The sequence below is a fragment of the Nanorana parkeri genome, unplaced genomic scaffold (genome assembly GCF_000935625.1).
Source record: "Nanorana parkeri isolate BGI_ZX_2015 unplaced genomic scaffold, ASM93562v1 scaffold622, whole genome shotgun sequence".
Lineage (NCBI taxonomy): Eukaryota > Metazoa > Chordata > Amphibia > Anura > Dicroglossidae > Nanorana > Nanorana parkeri.
The window spans coordinates 842,042-846,048 of NW_017306890.1; the positions used below are offsets into that span (position 1 = coordinate 842,042).

At 50.9% G+C, this 4,007-nt stretch overlaps 1 protein-coding gene across 1 annotated transcript in view; it reads left to right on the forward strand.

The window, feature by feature from the left end:
* ANO5 (anoctamin 5) overlaps nucleotides 1–4,007 on the forward strand; it is a 102,603-nt gene that overhangs the window by 38,380 nt on the left and 60,216 nt on the right. Inside the window, 1 exon segment of the mRNA XM_018563018.1 lies at nucleotides 2,984–3,062. Coding sequence (XP_018418520.1) covers nucleotides 2,984–3,062 — 79 coding nt within the window.

Consider the following 4,007-nt stretch of genomic DNA (forward strand, 5'->3'; position numbering starts at 1 on the left):
CCCCTCAGATCACCCCAATTCCTGCACCTTCCCCCCTCAGATCACCCCAATTCCTGCACCTTCCCCCCTCAGATCCCCCCAATTCCTGCACCGTTCGGGGCGGGGCTAATAATCCCCCCAGCACTATACGGAAATAATGTCCGTTTGGGGCGGGGCTAACTGTGTCCCAGACAGACTGTGATCCTCGGTAACCCATGGCAACCAGGCGTTTTGTGTGATTGGTGCTGATCCGTCATCATTCCCATCTGCGCTGCCAGGCTTACGTCATGTGATCAGGGTGTCCACTATCAAATGCCTCTGAGGTGGGGCATGGCAGCGCTGGGGCCTAGTGATCAGTTGGTCAGGTACGTGGCTGGAAGGATAGGGAGTCGCCTGCTCCGGGGGGAGGGGAGGCTCATGAATACCTGAGGAACACAGACGTGTGTGAGCGACATGACGTGTTAACAGGACTGGCAGTACTGCCAAAGAGAACCGGTCACGTCTGCAACCTTCTGTGCGCATTTGTATCAAATGCACTGAAAGCTCAACATGCATTTCAATTCGTTTTTCATGTCCATATTTCCATGAAAAGAAAGAGAGAGAACGCATCTTTTATATAGATATACAACGCACATTGAACATGTCTTGCAATGCGGTACGTTTTAACGCAATGAAACGCGCCAAAGACGCATTATGAGCTTTTTGGGGAAAGGAATGTGCGTTTTGTAACATGACAGTCTACGTCTGACGGCTTGTATTTGTTACATTGTTTCAATTAATATCCTGCAAGTGAATTGTTTGTTACATTGTTGTTTTATTTGTCTAATAATTTAGAGACGGGTGTTGCTGGGCAGCCCATAAATTGGGTGTAGTAGGCGGTCCCTACTAATTTAGAGACGGGTGTAGCTGGGCAGCCCATAAAGTGGGTGTTGTAGGCGGTCCCTACTAATTTAGAGACAGGGGTGTCGCTGGGCAGCCCATAAAGTGGGTGTAGTAGGCGGCCCCTACTAATTTAGAGACAGGGGTGTCGCTGGGCAGCCCATAAAGTGGGTGTAGTTGGCAGCCCCTACTAATTTAGAGACAGGGGTGTAGCTGGGCAGCCCGTAAATTGGGTGTAGTAGGCGGCCCCTACTAATTTAGAGACAGGGGTGTAGCTGGGCAGCCCATAAAGTGGGTGTAGTAGGCGGCCCCTACTAATTTAGAGACAGGGGTGTAGCTGGGCAGCCCATAAAGTGGGTGTAGTAGGCGGCCCCTACTAATTTAGAGACAGGGGTGTAGCTGGGCAGCCCATAAAGTGGGTGTAGTAGGCGGCCCCTACTAATTTAGAGACGGGTGTCGCCGGGCAGCCCATAATGTGGGTGTAGTAGGCGGCCCCTACTAATTTAGAGACGGGTGTAGCTGGGCAGCCCATAATGTGGGTGTAGTAGGCGGTCCCTACTAATTTAGAGACAGGGGTGTAGCAGCCCATAAAGTGGGTGTAGTAGGCGGCCCCTACTAATTTAGAGACAGGGGTGGAGCTGGGCAGTCCATAAAGTGGGTGTAGTAGGCGGCCCCTACTAATTTAGAGACGGGTGTATCTGGGCAGCCCATAAAGTGGGGGTAGTAGGCGGCCCCTACTAATTTAGAGCCAGGGGTGGAGCTGGGCAGCCCATAAAGTGGGTGTAGTAGGCGGCCCCTACTAATTTAGAGACAGGGGTGTCGCTGGGCAGCCCATAAAGTGGGTGTAGTAGGCGGCCCCTACTAATTTAGAGACAGGGGTGTCGCTGGGCAGCCCATAAAGTGGGTGTAGTAGGCGGCCCCTACTAATTTAGAGACAGGGGTGTCGCTGGGCAGCCCATAAAGTGGGTGTAGTAGGCGGCCCCTACTAATTTAGAGACAGGGGTGTCGCTGGGCAGCCCATAAAGTGGGTGTAGTAGGCGGCCCCTACTAATTTAGAGACAGGGGTGTCGCTGGGCAGCCCATAAAGTGGGTGTAGTAGGCGGCCCCTACTAATTTAGAGACAGGGGTGTCGCTGGGCAGCCCATAAAGTGGGTGTAGTAGGCGGCCCCTACTAATTTAGAGACAGGGGTGTCGCTGGGCAGCCCATAAAGTGGGTGTAGTAGGCGGCCCCTACTAATTTAGAGACAGGGGTGTCGCTGGGCAGCCCATAAAGTGGGTGTAGTAGGCGGCCCCTACTAATTTAGAGACAGGGGTGTAGCTGGGCAGCCCATAAAGTGGGTGTAGTAGGCGGCCCCTACTAATTTAGAGACAGGGGTGTAGCTGGGCAGCCCATAAAGTGGGTGTAGTAGGCGGCCCCTACTAATTTAGAGACAGGGGTGTAGCTGGGCAGCCCATAAAGTGGGTGTAGTAGGCGGCCCCTACTAATTTAGAGACAGGGGTGTAGCTGGGCAGCCCATAAAGTGGGTGTAGTAGGCGGCCCCTACTAATTTAGAGACAGGGGTGTAGCTGGGCAGCCCATAAAGTGGGTGTAGTAGGCGGCCCCTACTAATTTAGAGACGGGTGTCGCCGGGCAGCCCATAAAGTGGGTGTAGTAGGCGGCCCCTACTAATTTAGAGACAGGGGTGTAGCTGGGCAGCCCATAAAGTCAGCATGATGGGCTGGTCCTCAGATATTCTAAGGTGGGTCTGTGGGTGGGACCAGCCTATAGAGTAGGTTTCATGGGCGGTCTCCCGTTATTCAGAGGCGGGTGCATGGCAGGGGCAGCCTAGAAAGGTGGGTGTGATGTGGGTACATAATACAATGGGTATGGTGAACAGGGATCCGGGCTCATAATGTTGGGAATTATGGGAGTTATTTGTCTAATAATAATAATAATAAAGGGTCAGGGATTGAAGGGGGGATGGGCTGGAGACCCTCCGCAATGCCGGCGGAATGTTCTGATACCGTACACGTATCTGGGAGTCTTTGCCGTGAACTTGGCGTGTGGCGGTGCGACCAATCGGGAGGCTGCGTCTGGAAATGATACGCAACTGTAATAATAAATCTCATTTCTGCTTCTTTCCAGGCGAAGAGACGAACGGGCCGCTGATTGAATTCAGCTCCAACGCAGATTCTGAGCTGCCGGGGAACTCCGAGGTAGGTGGAATACGGCCGCCCTCGTACCATGACTTCTGTATGTGATATAAGCCCCTCCTCCTCATTTATTCTGACCGGTGCCCAAATTGGGATAGTGTGTGGGGCGGGGGGGAGGTGCAGTGATCAGAGCCAGAGATTGGTGTCTGTAGTATTGAAGTCTGAGCGGTGGAGGTGAGTATCATTCTATATACAGGCTCCTCCCCCGCCTACACCCAACATTAGATTTAAGAATAAAAATAGGCCGGAGGACGTCTTCAGCTTTTTTTTTTTTTATTCCATCAGATTGCCGGAAATTAACGCAACACGTGCGGGAAGATTTGCGTTTAGCGTGAACCTTATTTTGTTTTTGCTAACTTCATTAACCGCATTGTACGGGCTGCACCGCTCTCACTGCAAAGAATCCCTCCCATCACTCCGCTGGGGAGTCAACATTTTATTAAAGTGTAAATAAAGCCAAATTCCCCTACATACAGTGAGGGGAATTTATCAAAACTGGAGTAGACAGATTTTGGAGCAGTTGCCCACGGCAACCAATCGGCATCTCTCTACGGTTTGATCAGGTGAGATTTGAAAATGAGAGAGAGAGAGATGCTGATTGGCTGCAGTGCAAATCTGCTCCAGTTTTGATAAATCCCCCTCGCGTGTATATGACGTCTAGTTTTGGATGTATACAATATTTATTAATTATGTATATGTTTTTATTTTTTAATGGAATGTGTATATATATATATATATAATTTCCTGACACCAAACATGGCAGCATACAAATGGGTATGGCTCCGCCCCCCCAGCCCATTCGTATGCTGCCATGTATTGGCGTCAGAAAAATTACCGATAGGCAAGTATACAATTTTACATTAGATTGCTGTCTGTGTCCCATGAAGCATTTTATACTCGCTGGATTTGCCAAGACAATCCCATATCTAGGCCCTCTGTCCCGCCGATGGTCTCTC